The 19,201-nt window shown below is 38.2% G+C and overlaps 1 protein-coding gene across 3 annotated transcripts in view; it reads left to right on the top strand.

Annotated features, from left to right (window-relative positions):
- LOC133655326 (disintegrin and metalloproteinase domain-containing protein 12-like) overlaps positions 1–19,201 on the top strand; it is a 221,493-nt gene that overhangs the window by 87,854 nt on the left and 114,438 nt on the right. Inside the window, exon 1 of one of the 3 annotated variants that reach the window (XM_062055354.1) lies at positions 17,435–17,527. The exons of the other annotated variants lie outside the window; for them this stretch is intronic. Coding sequence (XP_061911338.1) covers positions 17,496–17,527 — 32 coding nt within the window. The 5' untranslated portion in view covers positions 17,435–17,495. Of the gene's footprint in view, positions 1–17,434; positions 17,528–19,201 lie in introns of those variants that run through there. 3 annotated transcript variants of the gene reach the window in all.

Here is a 19,201-nt window from a genome sequence, read left to right as displayed (position 1 = left end):
GCTGTTATTCATTGACGGTTCTTTATTCTTACTGAAGCCGCTTGTGCCACGTTTATGCTGTCATTGCATGAAAACATGTGAGCCGAGAGCGTCGCCTTCCATTTCCTAGCTTTTACTGGACAAGAAGAATGAAGTTTACTGTTCTAAGTGTTGTTTTTCCAAGCATTTCCAAGGTTTTTCAGGCAGCTGAGAGATGAATAGACAATATTATCTTTCATCTCTTCATCCATCTTGTTCCCTATGATTTTTTTTAATTTCCCATTTGTCTCCTTGAGATATGAGATATATATTGAGCCGTTATTGAAAAGAAAAAACAGAATACAATGATTTGCAAATCCTTTTCAACTTATATTCAATTGAATAGACTGCAAAGACAAGATACTTAAGGTTCCAACTGAGAAACTAAAGTTTTGTTTTGTTGCAAATAATCATTAACTTAGAATTTAATGGCAGTAACACATTGCAAAAAAGTTGTCACAGGGGCATTTTTACCACTGTGTTACATGGCCTTTCCTTTTAACAACACTCAGTAAAGGTTTGGGAACTGAGGAGACACATTTTTTAAGCTTTTCAGGTGTAGTTCTTTCCCATTCTTGCTTGATGTACAGCTTAAGTTGTTCAACAGTCCGGGGGTCTCCCTTGTGCTATTTTAGGCTTCATAATGCGCCACACATTTTCAATGGGAGACAGGTCTGGACTACAGGCAGGCCAGTCTAGTACCCGCACTCTTTTACTATGAAGCCACGCTGTTGTAACACGTGGCTTGGCATTGTCTTGCAGAAATAAGCAGGGGCGTCCATGATAACGTCGCTTGGATGGCAACATATGTTGCTCCAAGACCTGTATGTACCTTTCAGCATTAATGGTGCCTTCACAGATGTGTAAGTTACCCATGTCTTGGGCACTAATACACCCCCATGCCATCACAGATGCTGGCTTTTGAACTTTGCGCCTATATCAATCCGGATGGTTCTTTTCCTCTTTGTTCCGGACGACACGACGTCCACAGTTTCCAAAAACAATTTGAAATGTGGACTTGTCAGACCACAGAACACTTTTCCACTTTGCGTCAGTCCATCTTAGATGAGCTGCGTTTCTGGGTGTTGTTGATAAATGGCTTTCGCTTTGCATAATAAGAGTTTTAACTTGCACTTACAGATGTAGCGACAAACTGTAGTTACTGGCAGTGGTTTTCTAAAGTGTTCCTGATCCCATGTGTTGATATCCTTTACACACTGATGTCGGTTTTTGATGAAGTACCGCCTGAAGGATGGAAGGTCACGGGCATTCAATGTTGGTTTTCGGCCTGGTCACCTACGTGCAGTGATTTCTCCAGATTCTCTGAACCTTTTGATGATATTACGGACCGTAGTTGGTGAAATCCCTAAATTCCTTGCAATAGCTGGTTGAGAAATGTTGTTCTTAAACTGTCCGACAATTTGCTAACGCATTTGTTGACAAAGTGGTGACCCTCGCCCCATCCTTGTTTGTGAACGACTGAGCATTTCATGGAAGCTGCTTTTATACCCAATCATGGCACCCACCTGTTCCCAATCAGCCTGTTCACCTGTGGGATGTTCCAAATAAGTGTTTTATGAGCATTCCTCAACTTTTTTCAGTCTTTTTTGCCACTTGTGCCATTTTTTTCTAAACATGTTGCAGGCATCAAATTCCAAATGAGCTAATATTTGCAAAAATTAAAGTTTTCCAGTTCGAACCTTAAAGGCCTACTGAAATGAATTTTTTTAATTTAAACGGGAATAGCAGATCCATTCTATGTGTCATACTTGATCATTTCGCGATATTTCCATATTTTTGCTGAAAGGATTTAGTAGAGAAAATCGACGATAAAGTTTGCAACTTTTGCTCGCTGATAAAAAAAAGCCTTGCCTGTACCGGAAGTAGCGTGACGTCACAGGAGCTAGTATTCCTCACAATTCCCCGTTGTTTACAATGGAGCGAGAGAGATTCGGACCGAGAAAGTGATGATTACCCCATTAATTTGAGCGAGGATGAAAGATTCGTAGATGAGGAACGTTACAGTGAAGGACTTGAGAGGCAGTGATGGACGTATCTTTTTTCGCTCTGACCGTAACTTAGGTACAAGCTGGCTCATTGGATTCCACACTCTCTCCTTTTTCTATTGTGGATCACGGATTTGTATTTTAAACCACCTGGGATACTATATCCTCTTGAAAATGAGAGTCGAGCACGCGAAATGGACATTCAGTGCCTTTTATCTCCACGACAATACATCGGCGAAATGCTTTAGCTACGAGCTAACGTGATAGCATCGTGCTTTAACTGCATATAGAAACAAAAAAATAAACCCCTGACTGGAAGGATAGATAGAAAATCAACAATACTATTAAACCGTGGACATGTAAATACACGGTTAATGCTTTCCAGGCTGGCGAAGGTTAACAATGCTGTGCTAACGACGCCATTGAAGCTAACTTAGCAACTTGGCAACCGGACCGCACAGAGCTATGCTAAAAACATTAGCTCTCCACCTACGCCAGCCAGCCCTCATCTGCTCATCAACACCCGTGCTCACCTGCGTTCCAGCGATCGGCGGAAGGACGAAGGACTTCACCCGATGCGTTTGGCGGCCCGGAGACGTAGGAAGTCAAGGTGAGGTCGGCGGCTAGCGCTCCAACAAAGTCCTCCTGGTTGTGTTGCTGTAGTCCGCTGCTAATACACCGATCCCACCTACAACTGTCTTCTTTGCAGCCTTCATTGTTCATTAAACAAATTGCAAAAGATGTCCAGAATACTGTGGAATTATGAAATGAAAACAGAGCTTTTTGTATAGGATTCTACGGGGTACCATAACTTCCGTTAAACTGACTTTGTCACGCGCATACGTCATCATACCGCGACGTTTCAGCCGGATATTTCCCGGGAAATTTAAAATGTCACTTCATAAGTTAACCCGGCCGTATTGGCATGTGTTGCAATGTTAAGATTTCATCATTGATATATAAACTATCAGACTGCGTGGTCGCTAGTAGTGGCTTTCAGTAGGCCTTTAAGTATCTTGTCTTTGCAGTCTATTCAATTGAATATGAAAATGATTTGCAAATCATTGTATTTTGTATTTATTTACCATTTAAACAACGTGCCAACTTCACTGGTTTTGGGTTTTGTATGTATATATATATAAATATATATATATATGTATATGTATATACAGCATATGTATATGTATATATAGTTAAGAAATATGCCGCATGCATTTCTTGCTTAATATCTTGTCTGATTAAAAGTCAACTTTATTTTTGTGACTCTGCATCGTTGTCCCTATGTCCTTCCTCGCGGGTTCATCCAAATGGGAAGGGCTCCCCCGAGAAAACATATCAGGGCCTTCGTGCAGCAACAACAACAACAACAATCTGTCCTCTGGTTTTGTTGCAGTGAGTCATCAACAAAAAAGTTTGGACAAAACTTCCGAGGCTTGGGTCGCGTACATAGCTGCGGAAAATTGCAATCCTATTCTTATTTGAGTATTTTTTTTTATAACAATTTTAAAGAGATAGTGTAGTAGCAGTCTTTTAGTAAGTCCTACTGGGAACATCCTGTTTTGTGTGTCTGTAGCTTTAAGGCTAATGAGCTGTGTTTGCCCAGACCAAGTGTGTAGTTATTGTGCACTTTATCTACTTTTTATAGGCTCTGCACTTGACGACAACGTAACTAACATTGATGAGTGCAGTGGAAGGACACAAACGTTAGCGACAGTGCTAAAAATGCACTCACATTTGACCTTATTCTCTGAAGATAAACAAAATGATAAAAAAAAAACCCTTTTAGACTGATTTTCAGAATTCACACAATAAACAGTTGGCAGATCAATCAAAATGTTGCTTTAAATTGGCCTTTACTTCATATTTCTAGTAAATATTCCAACTAGATACAACTTTTACTATTTCTGATACAATACTGATTTTAGAGCCTTGAATATTAGCCGATACTGATATTGATATCTAAGGATGTTCTCATTCACCCAGATCATTGTACTCTCCGGGCATTTAATCGATTGCAACTGGCCTCTCATCCTAGTAGGCTTTATCAGTTCATGCTCGTAGACTTAGATTGGTCAGATGTGATCTTAGATTTACATTGGTCGGATCTAGTCTAGTCTAAAACTTTGACCAATCTAAATCTAGGAGTAGATCTGACCAATCATAGTCTAAGACTAGATCTGACCAATCTAAATCTAAAACCAGATCTGACCTGATCAATTTATGTCCAAGACTAGATCTGATCTGGCCAATCTAAGTCCAAGACTAGATCTGGCCAATCTAAGTCCAAGACTAGATCTGACCAATCTAAGTCCAAGACCAGATCTGACCAATCTAAGTCCAAGACCAGATCTGGCCAATCTAAGTCCAAGACCAGATCTGGCCAATCTAAGTCCAAGACTAGATCTGACCAATCTAAGTCCAAGACCAGATCTGACCAATCTAAGTCTAACACTAGATCTGACCAATCTAAGTCCAAGACCAGATCTGACCAATGTCATAAAAAACTACAATCATGTGTGCTTACGGACTGTATCCCTGCAGACTGTATTGATCTTAGGGCTGCAACAACGAATCGATTAAATCGATTAAAATCGATTATTAAAATAATTGCCGATTAATTTAGTCATCAATTCGTTGGATCTATGCTATGCAAATGCGCAGAGTTTTTTTTGTTTTTTTTAAATTAATTATTTTTTATTTTTTATTTTTAATAAACCTTTATTTATAAACTGCAACATTTACAAACAGCTGAGAAACAATAATCAAAATAAGTATGGTGCCAGTATGCTGTTTTTTTTCAATAAAATACTGGATAGGATAGAAATTTAGTTTGTCTCTTTTATCCGATTATTAATCGAAGTAATAATCGACAGATTAATCGATTATCAAATTAATCGTTAGTTGCAGCCCTAATTGATCTATATATATAATATATATATATGCACTAATTGTAAGTGTGTCTTGTGTTTTTTATGTTGATTTAATACATTTTATTTTATTTATTTATTTATTTTATTTTTCCCCTTTTTTCTTTTTTTTCCCCCTTGTGCGGCCCGGTACCAATCGATCCGCGGACCGGTACCGGGCCGCAGCCCGGTGGTTGGGGACCACTGCTTTAGGGGACTGACAAGCACGCGTGTGTTTAAAAGTTTGAAAACCTGGCCGTCATTAAGCATCTTAGCAGCTAATTACCCTTAAGTCAATTGATCATTTGTCTAATAATGATAAAACAATGAAAGACAAAAGTCAGACATCATTTCTTGGCAGACATTCCATATACTTCAGGGGTGTCAAACTCATTTTAGATCGGGTGCCACATGGAGAAAAAATCTACTCCCAAGTGGGCCAGGACTGGTAAAATCACGGCACAATAACTTCAAAATAAAGACAACTTTTGATTGTTTTCTTTGTTTAAAAATAGAACAAACACAATCTGAAAATGTACAAATCATAATGGTGTTGTTGTTTTTTTACACTTACATGTTACGGTTAATATTAGAGATGTCCGATAATATCGGCCTGCCGATATTATCGGCCGATATATGCGTTAAAATGTAATATCGGAAATTATCGGTATCGGTTTCTTTATTATCGGTATCGTTTTTTTTTTTTTTGTTTGTTTTTTTTAAAAATTAAATCAACATAAAAAACACAAGATACACTTACAATTAGTGCACCAACCCAAAAAATCTCCCTCCCCCCTTTACACTCATTCACACAAAAGGGTTGATTCTTTCTGTTATTAATATTCTGCTTCCTACATTATATATCAATATATATCAATACAGTCTGCAAGGGATACAGTCCGTAAGCACACATGATTGTGCGTGCTGCTGCTCCACTAATAGTACTAACCTTTAACAGTTAATTTGACTCATTTTCATTCATTACTAGTTTCTATGTAACTGTTTTTATATTGTTGTACTTTCTTTTTTATTCAAGAAAATGTTTTTAATTTATTTATCTTATTTTCTAATTTTTTAAAAAAGTACCTTACCTTCACCATACCTGGTTGTCCAAATTAGGCATAATAATGTGTTAATTCCACGACTGCATATATCGGTTGATATCGGTATCGGTAATTAAAGAGTTGGACAATATCGGAATATCGGATATCGGCAAAAAGCCATTATCGGACATCCCTAGTTAATATTATTCTATTTTTATTCGTCGTTATTTATCATTTCTGAATAAATGATGTGATAATGTTCATCAGTCAACTCATTGGTGTTTTTTTCACATTGTGATTTTCAATCTATCTAGACAAAAAAATATCAAAATCACCAAATTGCAGGAAGTTATTTAAGTAGTTTGCTCATTTTCCTCGACATCGTGTGGTTTATTTTTTTTTTTTTACATATGTAGCATAATCTACAAAGATACAAATAATTGCTATTGCGACATCTAGTGGACACATTTATAACAGCAGTTTCTTTGATTCAAACATTTCGGCTCATTTTTATACTTAGTAAACTTATCCCACGGGCCGGATAAAACCTGATAAGGCCCGCGGGCTTTACGTTTGACACCCCTGATATACACTATATTGCCAAAAGTATTTGGCCACCCATCCAAATGATGAGAATCAGGTGTCCTAATCACTTGGCCCGGTCACAGGTGTATAAAATCCAGCACTTAGGCATGGAGACTGATTCTACAAACATTTGTGAAAGAATGGGCCGCTCTCAGTGATTTCCAGCGTGGAACTGTCATAGGATGCCACCTGTGCAACAAATTCAGTCGTGAAATTTCCTCACTTTTAAATATTCCAAAGTCAATTGTCTGCTTTATTATAAGAAAATGGAAGAATTTGGGAACAACAGCAACTCAGCCGCGAAGGGGTAGGCCACGTAAACTGACAGAGAGGTCAGCGGATGCTGCAAAGTCTTTGCAGAGTGCGAAGAGGTCGCCGACTTTCTGCACAGTCAGTTGCTACAGAGCTCCAAACTTCATGTGACCTTCCAATTAGCCCAGTGGTCCCCAACCACCGGGCCGCACAAGAAATAAAAAAATAAATTAAAAAAATTTATTTTTTTAATTTTTTATTTTTTTAAATGAAATTAACATAAAAAACACAATATATACATTATATGTCAATATAGATCAATACAGTCTGCAGGGAGTCAGTCCGTAAGCACACATGATTGTATTTATTTATGTAAAAAAAAAAATGTTTTTTTTTTTTTTTTTTTTTTAAATACACCCCCCCACCCCCCACCGGTCCGCGGGACAAATTTTCAAGCGTTGACCGGTCCGCAGCTACAAAAAGGTTGGGGATCACTGAATTAGCCCACATACAGTACGAAATGGGTTTCCATGGCCGGGCAGCTGCATCTAAGCCATACATTACCAAGTCCAATGCAAAGCGTCGGAGGCAGTGGTGTAAAACTCGTCACCACTGGACTCTAGAGCAGTGGAGACGCCTTATCTGGACTGATGAATCACGCTTTTCCATCTGGCAATCTGATGGACCAGTCTGGGTTTAAAGGTTGCCAGGAGAACGCTACATTTCGGACTGCAGTGTGCCGAGTGTGAAATTTGGTGGAGGAGGAATTATGGTGTGGGGTTGGTTTTTCAGGAGTTGGGCTTGACCCCTTAGTTCTAGTGAAAGGAACTTTGAATGCTCCAGGATACCAAAACATTTTTGGACAATTCCATGCTCCCAACCTTGTGGGAACAGTTTGGAGCGGGGCCCCTCCCTCTTCCGACATGACTGTGCACCAGTGCACAAAGCAAGGTCCATAAAGACACGGATGACAGAGTCTGGTGTGGATGAACTTGACTGGCCTGCACAGAGTCCTGACCTGAACCTGATAGAACACCTTTGGGATGAATTACAAACCCCGTTTCCATATGAGTTGGGAAATTGTGTTAGATGTAAATATAAACGGAATACAATGATTTGCAAATCATTTTCAACCCATATTCAGTTGAATATGCTACAAAGACAACATATTTGATGTTCAAACTGATAAACTTTTTTTTTTGTGCAAATAATCATTGAACATTCAATTGAATATGGGTTGAAAAGGATTTGCAAATCATTGTATTCCGTTTATATTTACATCTAACACAATTTCCCAACTCATATGGAAACGGGGTTTGTAGAACGGAGTTGGGCTTGGCCCCTTAGTGCCACTGAGTTTATATGTGAGTAGTAGGGATGATACTCGAAACCGGTTTTCCCGGTTGTTCGATAATAAAAGAACCGAGTCCTCGGACTCGAATCCCTTTGTGAGAACCGGTACCCGTTATCGAGACCACTATAGTAAAGAAAAAGAGGTTGCTTCTTTATTCGAATCGCTGGGAACGAATCCCGTCCCGACCAGATATGCCCCGTGTGACATCACAAGAAATGACGTCACGTAGCTCAGTCATTAGGCGCAGATAGGGAAAGCAGGAAAAACAATGGACGGGAAAAAGCGCTCCAAGGTGTAATAAAGTTCCAAACAAAAGGTATAATCCAATGAATAACTTTACTGAGAGATTTTAGCAGGGTAAAACACATGACCAACACTTTTACCACCAACCGGAAACATAGCAACCAGGCTAGCAACGCACCTCCTTTACGGCAGCTGGCGCAACGTTCTTAAAACAACCGCAGCACATACATATATATACAACATATCTCCCTTTTTGAACTTTTGTTTTTCACACTGTATATGTGTTGTCTGTCTAATTATAAATAATGCAGACGAGGCGTGTTGGCTGAGTTCTTGACGTTTACTTTCACAGCGTGCTCATAATAACCTCATTCTTAGCTGCCGGGTGACGACATGCAACAACACTTCACTCCCGTTGCATGCTGGGTAGTGTAGTTGTTATATTCCCTAGCCCATAACATAACATCACATCTACCTAGCTATCTACCCTATAAAGAAATAATGTTAACTCAATAAAGTGTATTTCTTTTTTTAGCTTTAACCTTTCTTTTTTTAGCATTGTAACCACATTTGCAAACAATTTTCTCTTCATAGAATTTTCTTTCAATAAAGAAATAAAGTGCAAAAATGTCAAAGCATCATAACAAACAGTTATGTCAAATAGCAGCAGAAGTGCACTTTTTGGAGAGCTGTATTATTTTCAGTTTTGTGCGCAAGGGACTGATTTTATTTAACACTATATTATTATTTATACACCTATAGTGATCACAGAGACAGCTTGTTTTTGTGTTACTGTATATATTTGTTTTTATGAAAAATCCTACTTAATATACTTTGGGTAACAACAGTCAATGTTTATTTATTTGATTTGATTTTTTTAGGTGGGTAACAGTCAATATTTATTTATTTATTAGATAAAAATGTTTCTTATACAATAAAAGTGAGCTTTTGTTAAACCAAATATTGTGTATTCTTTTCCATATAGTACAACAACCTATCTGGACTCGATAAGAGAATCGATAAGGAATCGGTTCGATAAGAGGATTCGATAATAGGCTCGAACTCGATAATTTCTTATCAAACATCATCCAGTGTTTCCCATAAACTGCCAAGATACCTGTGGCGGTGGGGGGGGTGGCTATGGGCGTGGTCACCATGACATCATCGAATAATTTGCATAATTTACTACAATGCTATGATTTTCTCTAAAAAGGCTCAAAAAATGTATACTTACTAATTAATAATAACAGTTTTGTTTTAAACGTCCATCCATCCATTTTACAATATAATTACAACACTTTATGTACATATTTATATACAGATTTGAACAATAAGTTATTCACTGAAATATATTTATTAATTGTGGTTCTTACAAAAAAATATATCTTATAAAATATAAAAGCTAAAATGTCTCTTAAAGCTCTGCCCCTTTAATTAGTGCATACTAAATCATTTAACTTTAGCCTACTACTACAAGCATATTATTTACCAGCAACATAAAGTGAAACAGAGGCAGAGGTGTCCTGCCACAGTCAGTAACAAATAAACAGAAAACAGTAGTGGTCAAATACAAATAAGGCAACAAGAGAAGTATCCTACACTTCTCTTTTGTAAAGTAAATCTGAACAGCCTATATGGGCATCTACATCAACTATATCAGTGGTCCCCAACCACCGGGCCGCGGCCCGGTACCGGTCCGCGGACCGATTGGTACCGGGCCGCAAAAGAATTAAAAAAAAAAAAAAAAAAATTTGTTTTTTTTTGTTTTTAATGAAATCAACATAAAAAACACAATATATACATTCTATATCAATATAGATCAATACAGCCTGCAGGGATACAGTCCGTAAGCACACATGATTGTATTTATTTATGTAAAAAAAAAAAAAAAAAAATTTTTTTTTTTTTTTTTTTTTTTTAATGAAATCAACATAAAAAACACAATATATACATTCTATATCAATATAGATCAATACAGCCTGCAGGGATACAGTCCGTAAGCACACATGTTTGTATTTATTTATGTAAAAAAAAAAAAAAAAAAAAATTTTTTTTTTTTTAAATACACCCCCCCTCCCCAAATTTTCAAGCGTTGACCGGTCCGCAGCTACAAAAAGGTTGGGGACCACTGAACTATATGATTTGCCTGAGAAGCTGGACAGGACAAAAAAATATATATATATATTTGTGGCGGACGTAATTCTTTCGTGGCGGGCCGCCACAAATAAATGAATGTGTGGGAAACACTGTCATCCCTATATGTGAGTCAAGGCAGGTGGCCAAATACTTTTGGCAATATAGTGTACTCGTATCAACTAGTCGGTCCTTCACCAATAAATGTTAAATGAAGAAATACACGCGTAGAGTGATGAATAAAAGCTAAGCTCCTGCAAGATGCATTTGACAGAACTCAAGACGTTATCATGAATGAATGATCGGTCGGCTTCAAAATACCAAGAAACACCTAATGGATAAGAAAGTTTGTAGGGTTTTCTTTCAGTGTCGCAGGCAGTTACTAGGCAACCAGGTCTGTATTCAGCCTCTTGTCGCTAAGATGTGCTAATGACCCGCTAGCTCCTCTTGGCTGGATGAAGTGATGTTTACAAGCCTTTGATTTTCCACTTCCTGCGCAATATTCCTTCAAATTTAATGGCGCAGCGAGGATCGATGATCGGGCTCGCCGCGCGTTATTGTTGAAGGACTGATTGAACGCAGCCCGACGGCGTAAAAAGCTCCTTTGTGAGCCCCGCACGTCCAATTTTAATAGAAGCCGGTGAAGATTGATGGACGCTAAAGTTTGAGTTATGCCTTTTCTTAAAAAAATTGGACGTCAATTCTTTGAATATAACCTCGCGAGTTATGCCATTCCACTATTCCCCCCCCCCCCCCCCCCCCGCCTTTCCCGCAGCGGTTATCTTGTTTATTGCGCACATTCTCCGATTTTCTGTCACGTCCTCGGAGAGTATTAGTCAGCGTGTACAGCCGAATACATAAAAAATGTGACTTTCACGGCGAAGAAACGGGAGGATGTGTGCCTCCCCTGTTGTGTAATCGCTCCAATTCCCCCCCTGAGGGCGTGCAAAGTGTGGGTGAGAAAGACGGACAGGTTTAATTAATTGGAATGTTACCTTCCTACCTCGTTACGACAACAACAGAAAAGTAATGATTGCCTTTGATTGTTTTGAAGCGCCCCGGCTGCTCGTTAGTCACAATGAGTATACATGCGGTGGCGCCCACGTCGGGCACCGTGCCAGCTCTCTTTGCCAAATAATGGGTAAGCATTTTGCATGTGTTTGTGGAAGACAACCCTTCTACTCTTAAAGGGTGAACACTTGTCAAAACATGCACCCCTGCTGTGTTGTCTGTGCTTTTATTTTTCTGAAGAATACCAAATTTTTCGGACTGCAAGGCGCACCTAAAATCCTTTCATTTCCTCAAAACTCGATAAGTTGCGCCTTATAACCCGGTGCACCTAATGTACGGAATCATTTTGGTTGTGCTTACCGACCTCAAAGCTATTTTATTTGGTACATGGCGAAATGATAAGTGTGACCAGTAGATGGCAGTCACACATAAGAGACACGTGTGAACTGCACTATGATGGCAGTCACACGTAAAAGATACGTGTGGACTGCAATACGATGGCAGTCACACATTAAAGACACGTGTAAACTGCACTATGATAGCAGTCACACATAAAAGACACGTGTAAACTGCACTATGATGGCAGTCACACATAGAAGATACGTGTAGACTGCAATATGATGGCAGTCACACATAAGAGATACGTGTAGACTGCAATAAAATGGCAGTCACACATAAAAGCCACATGTAAACTGCACTATGATGGCAGTCACACATAAAAGACACGTGTAAACTGCACTATGATGGCAGTCACACATAGAAGATACGTGTAGACTGCAATATGATGGCAGTCACACATAAGAGATACGTGTAGACTGCAATAAAATGGCAGTCACACATAAAAGCCACATGTAAACTGCACTATGATGGCAGTCACACATAAAAGACACGTGTAAACTGCACTATGATGGCAGTCACACATAGAAGATACGTGTAGACTGCAATATGATGGCAGTCACACATAAAAGACACGTGTAAACTGCACTATGATGGCAGTCACACATAGAAGATACGTGTAGACTGCAATAAGATGGCAGTCACACATAAGAGATACGTGTAGACTGCACTATGATGGCAGTCACACATTAAAGACACGTGTAAACTGCACTATGATGGCAGTCACACATAGAAGATACGTGTAGACTGCAATATGATGGCAGTCACACATAAGAGATACGTGTGAACTGCACTATGATGGCAGTCACACATAAGAGATACGTGTAGACTGCAATAAAATGGCAGTCACACATAAAAGCCACATGTAAACTGCACTATGATGGCAGTCACACATAAAAGACACGTGTAAACTGCACTATGATGGCAGTCACACATAGAAGATACTTGTAGACTGCAATATGATGGCAGTCACACGTAAGAGATACGTGTAGACTGCAATATGACTCAAGTAAACAACACCAAAAATGTTATATGTTCCACTGAAAATATAGAACATTACACGGCAGTATAGCTCGGTTGGTGGAGTGGCCATGCCAGCAACTTGAGGGTTCCAGGTTCGATCCCCGCTTCCGCCATCCAAGTCACTACCGTTGTGTCCTTGGGCAAGACACTTTACCCACCTGCTCCCAGTGCCACCCACACTGGTTTAAATGTAACTTAGATATTGGGGTGCACTCTGTAAAAGTAGGCGGAAACGACGCGTCGACTATGTCGACGTCATCGGTTAGGTAAATATGTCGACGCCGTTTGTGTGCGTCGACGCGTCGCATATTTACGTCACACTACCGTCATGGCGGAGCGCAAAGCAGACGATGCGAGGGGAAAAAAAGCACGCCAAAAGTGGTCAAAAGTGTGGGAGTATTTCAATAAGCGGCCTAATAATGTTGTATGCACACTGTGTCGAGCGGAAATGGCCTATCATAGCAGCACAACGGCTGTGAACCAACATTTGAAAAGAAAACACCCGACAGCGTTCTTGCCATCACCATCAACTAGTCAATCGTCCGCGTGAGTATACGTTGTCATCATTACACAAAAACAAGAATGTGTCATTTGTATCTGCGCTGTACATTTATAAACTAAAGCACCGTTTCGCTCTGAGAGGCGCGTTTGGCGTGCCTGTTCAGTGTTTACAAAGACGCGCTCCTCTTTAACGCTAACGTTAATTAGTTGTGCAAATACCTTTTACAACATTAACAGTTACATATACTATGTACAAACGAACAATTAACTGTCACTTTAATCATACTATCATCATCATCATCGGTCTTACCTCTCAGTTCCGGCCACATCGACCCCTTCTGAGCGCCTATTTTCAGCTGCTGGGAATATTGTAAACAAGAAAAGAACCAGCCTCACCCCAGAGCATGTAGACATGCTAACCTTTAGTCACTCACTGGAATGAGTAGAATTGGTTATTGTGTACTGTGATGGATTGGATGTTTATTTTGCACATTTTAAAAGCAATACTTAATGTTTGCAGTGCTCCAGAATATTTAGATTGGCTCTTTTTGTGCTGGATGTTTATCTTTATTTTTGCACATTTTAAAGCAAAATAAGCAATACTTTTACTTTTGTTGAAATGTTTACACTGTCGTTACAGAATATTTTGTTTTGCACTTTTTTGTATTGGATGTTTATCTTTATTTTTGCACATTCTAGCAAATAAGCAATACTTTTACTTTTGTTGAAATGTTTACACTGTTGTTACAGAATATTTGGTTTTGCACTTTTTTGTATTGGATGTTTATCTTTATTTTTGCACATTAAAAGCAAAATAAGCAATACTTTTACTTTTGAAATGCTTATACTATTGCAGAATATTAAGATTTGCACTGGATGTTTACTTTTATATTTGCACATTAAAAAGCAAATAAGCAACTTTTAATTTTGTTAAATGTTAAAAGTTTTAAATGTTTACATTGTTACAGAATATTTTGTCATGTTGTTGTCAATGTTGACCTCTTTTTAAATTTATTTTTTCATAAAGAAATACAATCATATGTGCTTATGGACGGTATCCCTGCAGACTGTATTGATCTATATTGATATATAATGTGTTTTTATGTTGATTTAATTAAAAAAAAAAAAATAATAATAAAAAAAAAATATATATATATATATATATATATATTTTTTTTTTCTTCCATAAAGAAATACAATCATGTGTGCTTACGGACTGTATCCCTGCAGACTGTATTGATCTATATTGATATATAATGTGTTTTTATGTTGATTTAATTAAAAAAAAATAATAATAATAATTTTTTTTTTTTTAATTTTTTTTCCATAAAGAAATACAATCATGTGTGCTTACGGACTGTATCCCTGCAGACTGTATTGATCTATATTGATATATAATGTATATATTGTGTTTTTATGTTGATTTAATTTTTTAAAAAAAATTTAAATTTTTTTTTTTTTTTTTTTTTTTTAAATTAAATTTCTTGCGCGGCCCGGTACCAATCGGTCCGCGGACCGGTACCGGGCCGCGGACCGGTACCGGTGGTTGGGGACCACTGATGCAGACCACAAGGAAGTGTTTTACATTTAGAAAAAAACCAAAAAACTATGACGCCTTATAATCCAGAGCGCCTTTTGTATGAAAATAGACCTGAATAGACCCTCTCATTGGCAGTGCGCCTTATAATCCGGTGCGCCCTATGGTCGGGAAAATTACGGTACACCGAATGTTTGCTGTGTTATTAAAACCCCCAAATTTGATTAGACCGGCTGGAAATTTCTCACACAGCTCAATGGTCTCAAAGGAGTAAAATCACCCGCTGTAATATGTTTAGCCGGGGGGAGGGAGGTTGTCGTCTAATTAATCAATTTTCAAATGAGCATAATTAGCTGTGACGCCTTGGAGGAAAGTGAGTAAAAAGAAAAACATGAAAGTATCACACAAAACTTGCAGCCGCTTGTAAAAGTTTTGTTCAGCTATTAAGGCAAATCATATTATTGACGTAGTTGCTCATATCGGCTGTACAGGATTACGTTTTAAAGAGAAGTGTGGGATACTTTTCTTGTTGACTTATTTGTGTTTATTAAATGGAATTATTTAAGCTGGAGGTAGAGAGAAGAAAAAAAGGAAGACAGAGGGGGAAATTGAGGGGGATAAGACAGAGAGACGACAACAACAACAGCAAATATATGTACAAATATTATACGGAACATGATAGTAAAGAACCAGTTAGTTCATAGTAATAACATAAACATGACGATGAATATTATTGTACTACAAATAGGGCAAATAAATAGCAATAGAAATAGCACTATTTATAATGAATAATAATGATAATTATGTCAGGTTGTGTTGGTGACAAACCCCAAGATGCAGAGATGACGATAGGCATTGAGCGGGAAAACATTATTTCATGTCCAAAAATATAAAGAAAAAACACAAACCAGGAACTAGGAACAGGAAACAGGATGCCAGGGAAACAGGAACTGGAAGACGAGAAACAAAAAGACAGCAAGCTACAAACAGCTACAGAATATAGCTTACCGCTACCGCATCCAGCTACACTGACATCGACAGGTAGAAATGACAATAATCCAGCACTGACTGGAGAGGAAGGCAGGTTCAAATAGCAGCTGGCTGATTGACACCAGGTGTGGCCAGGTGCCAATCAGCCACAGCTGAGGGGACAAAGCACTCAGGGAGATAATCAGGAAATAACCAAAATAAGAGCGCTGACAGGAAACAAAGACAGGAAAAACCAAAACATAACTGAACTGTCAGTGACAAACCTGACAAATTACCTTTGATCAACAATACAATTGTTTCAAATGCAACAACACATAAATGTGGACTTGTCAGACCACAGAACACTTTTACACTTTGCATCAGTCCATCTTAGTTGAGCTCGGGCCCTGCGAAGCCGGCGACGTTTCTGGGTGTTGTTGATAAATGGCTTTCGCTTTGCATAGTAGAGTTTTAACCTGCACTTACAGATGTCGCGACAAACTGTAGTTACTGACAGTGGTTTTCTGAAGTGTTCCTGAGCCCATGTGGTGATATCCTTTACACACTGATGTCGCTTTGTGATGCAGTGCCGCGCTGAGGGATCGAAGGTCACGGGCATGCCGCTTACGTGCAGTGATTTCTCCAGATTCTCTGAACCTTTTGAGGATATTACCGACCATAGATGGTGAAATCCCTAAATTCCTTGCAATAGCTGGTTGAGAAATGTTGTTCTTAAACAATTTGCTCAGGCATTTGTTGACAAAGTGGTGACCCTCGCCCCCATCCTTGTTTGCGAATGACTGAGCATTTCATGGAAGCTGCTTTTATACCCAATCATGGCACCCACCTGTTCCCAATTAGCCTGTTCACCTGTGGGATGTTCCAAATAAGTGTTTTGATGAGCATTCCTCAACTTTCTCAGTCTTTTTTGCCACTTGTGCCAGCTTTTTTGGAAACATGTTGCAGGCATCAAATTCCAAATGAGCTAATATTTGCAAAAAATGACAACGTTTCTCAGTTCGAACGTTAAATATCTTGTCTTTGCAGTCTATTCAATTGAATATAAGTTGAAAAGGATTTGCAAATCATTGTATTCTGTTTTTATTTACCATTTACACAACGTGCCGACTTCACTGGTTTTGGGTTTTGTACATGACTTCCTGTCCAACACTAGCAGATTTTCTCTTAATTGATCCGCTGTCTTGTGCCATCGAGCAAATATAGAATCTCTGGGTATATTATAATACTGCATTGCCCCCTACATTGCTCTCAGGCAAGATCCACCCAGGTATGGGGCCGCATGAATCCCTTCTACCTACTCCTTTTCGGACATGTTGAGTTGTGTAACTGTAAAGATGAGGTGTGACCTTGTGACGAGTCCATCTTTGCGACAGCAGCGTTGTCCCTGTTCTGAACCAGAATGGAGGTGGTCCGAGTGACTTGGGACCATACAAATCCCACAGAGGAAGTCCAGAATCTTGCAGAAAGTCTTCTGAGAAGAAATGTTCTTGCAAGGCCATGCCTTCTACACTGCAAAAACTGAAATCCAAGTAAGATGAAATATGTCAAATAAGGGTGATATTTGCTTGTTTTCTGTCTGATAAGATCATTCTTCTCACTAAGCAGATTTATGTTAGAGTGTTTTACTTGTTTTAAGGGTTTTGGTCCTAAATGATCTCAGTAAGATATTACAGCTTGTTGCTGAGATGTGATGAGCTATATTGAGTAAAACATGCTTGAAACTAGAATATCAACTGTTGCAAAGCTGTGTCATCAACACTCACAAGTATAAAACTACTTTTATAAAGTAATCATTTCTTACTTCGAGCATGAAAAAAAAAATCATGATGCCGAGCGCATATCATTATGTCAAGATAATGGCACTAGCATTTACTTCATTTAAGAATATTTGTCCACATATTGAGCAAAAAGATCTCTTTTTTTTCCTACCAAGAAAAGTGCACTTGTTATTAGTGAGAATATACTTATTTTAAGGTATTTTTGGGTTCATTGACGTTAGCTAATTTGACTTGTTTTGGAAAGTCTTGACAAGCCAAATTTTCTTGTTCTATTGGCAGATAATTTTTCTTAATTCAAATAAAATACCCCTCATTTTTGTAAAATTTTTTTCTTGTTTTTGAACACTGACTTTTTGCAGTGTAGCGCCTTTCTCCATGTTGTATCAGTGTTTCCCACACATTCATTTATTTGTGGCGGCACGCCACGAAAGAATTAAGGCCGCCACAAATAGATTTATTTTTAATTTATTTATTTATTTATTTATTTATTTATTTTTTGACCTGTCCAGCTTCTCAGGCAAATCATATAGTTGATGTAGATGCTCATATCGGCTGTTCAGATTTACTTTACAAAAGAGAAGTGTAGGATCAAGATTTTTGGAGCTCTTTGTTCAGTGGATCAGATGTTTGATGAAGCTTTGAGTCTATCTACCACCACTACTGTTTTCTGTTTATTTGTGGCAGGACACCTCTGCCTCTGTTTTGCTTTATGTTGCTGGTAAATAATATGGTTGTAGTAGTAGGCTAAAGTTAAATTATTTAGTATGCACTAATTAAAGGGGCAGAGCTTTTAGGTAGAGATGTCCGATAATATCGGCCTGCCGATGTTATCGGCCGATATATGCGTTAAAATGTAATATCGGAAATTATCAGTATCATTTTTTTTATTATCGGTATCGGGTTTTTAAAAAAATTTTTTTTATTAAATCAACATAAAAAACACAAGATACACTTACAATTAGTGCACCAACCCAAAAAACCTCCCTCCCCCATTTACACTCATTCACACAAAAGGGTTGTTTCTTTCTGTTATTAATATTCTGCTTCCTACATTATATATCAATATATATCAATACAGTCTGCAAGGGATACAGTCCGTAAGCACACATGATTGTGCGTGCTGCTGCTCCACTAATAGTACTAACCTTTAACAGTTAATTTTACTCATTTTCATTCATTACTAGTTTCTATGTAACTGTTTTTATATTGTTTTACTTTCTTTTTTATTCAAGAAAATGTTTTTAATTTATTTATCTTATTTTACAATTTTTTTTAAAAAGGACCTTATCTTCACCATATCTGGTTGTCCAAATTAGGCATAATAATGTGTTAATTCCACGACTGCATATATCGGTTGATATCGGTATCGGTTGATATCGGTATCGGTAATTAAAGAGTTGGACAATATCGGAATATCGGATATCG

The sequence above is a fragment of the Entelurus aequoreus genome, linkage group LG08 (genome assembly GCF_033978785.1).
Source record: "Entelurus aequoreus isolate RoL-2023_Sb linkage group LG08, RoL_Eaeq_v1.1, whole genome shotgun sequence".
Lineage (NCBI taxonomy): Eukaryota > Metazoa > Chordata > Actinopteri > Syngnathiformes > Syngnathidae > Entelurus > Entelurus aequoreus.
The sequence above is the reverse complement of the archived record's forward strand: the minus strand, read 5'-3'. Positions and strand labels throughout refer to the sequence as shown.